The 1,089-nt window shown below is 32.9% G+C and overlaps 1 protein-coding gene across 1 annotated transcript; it reads left to right on the forward strand.

The window, feature by feature from the left end:
• Positions 1-312: 312 nt before the first annotated feature.
• On the forward strand, positions 313-849 carry LOC105460731 (acetylcholinesterase-like; the record flags this gene model as incomplete). The annotated part of the gene is made up of 2 exons (XM_011707229.1): positions 313-521; positions 637-849. Coding segments are annotated over 2 exons (407 nt in total), but the record flags the coding sequence as incomplete, so codon positions are not given.
• Positions 850-1,089: the final 240 nt, after the last annotated feature.

The following is a 1,089-nucleotide window of genomic DNA, read 5'->3' on the forward strand; positions in this document are numbered from 1 at the left end:
TCCGATTAATAACGTCATATGCTCTCCTCGTCCTTCTCTGTGACGTCATTGACATTATTAATTGTTCTCGGAGCGATCAAACCCGTCCAAAAACGCTATAAGAATTTCTGCGGTACCCTAGGTCATTCTGATACATTCTGATATATAGAGATCCATGCTTCAATACATGTCTATCATATCTGACAAAATCATTAGGAATTAATGATAACAAAAACGTGTATAAATTCTAGTTTGCAAAACTAGTTTACAAAAGAAGAAAAACTTCATGTTAACAAATTGTAAAAAAATAATTTTTTTACAATTGTTTTACAGGCTTATTTCATAAAGCAATAGCACAAAGTGGAGTTGCAAGGAATCCTTGGGCTTTTACCGAAAGACAACATTCGATGAACAGAGCTTTTCGGCTCGCCGAAATACTCGGAAAAGCAACCGCGGATCCAAAAGTCGTTTACAAGTTTCTTAAAACCATCGATGCCAAAAAGCTTATAGAGACGGAACAAAAATCTCTCTTGACAGAAACAGTAATTATCCGAACACTTGATTGTAATTTTAGTAATTTTAGGATAGTGCAATAAATTATACACTATTAAAAATTGTGCAAATAAAGTACTTCCTTTGATAACAACTTTCTCGCAGGAGCGTCAACAGTTTGTCATGACATTTACGCCTACTGTAGATCACGAATCATCAAATCCATTTTTCCCGGAAGATCCAAAAACGTTCTTGAGTCGCGAGGCTAAAGTACCATTACTTTTGGGTTTTACCAGTTGCGAGGGATCTCTCATTATATGCGGTAAAGCTTTCGGACGTAAGTTTTGTTTCTATCTTTATTAAATATTTAACATTATTAATCGCGTCAAATATAATAATATTGTACATATATCTGTAAAGAATTAGTAAATTTGACCGTGATTTTTGTGTACATATGTAAGAATAGTAATTATGCGTCAGAACAAATAATTTTGATTCCAAAATAGCGTTACTTTTATCGTACGATTTATACATTTATCTATACAGATAAGTTTATCGTATGTCAACGCAAACATTATAATTTTATATGCAGTATTATCTATCATACATATCGCATGA

Source organism: Wasmannia auropunctata, unplaced genomic scaffold, assembly GCF_000956235.1.
Source record: "Wasmannia auropunctata unplaced genomic scaffold, wasmannia.A_1.0 LD316586.1, whole genome shotgun sequence".
Classification (NCBI taxonomy): Eukaryota; Metazoa; Arthropoda; class Insecta; order Hymenoptera; family Formicidae; genus Wasmannia; species Wasmannia auropunctata.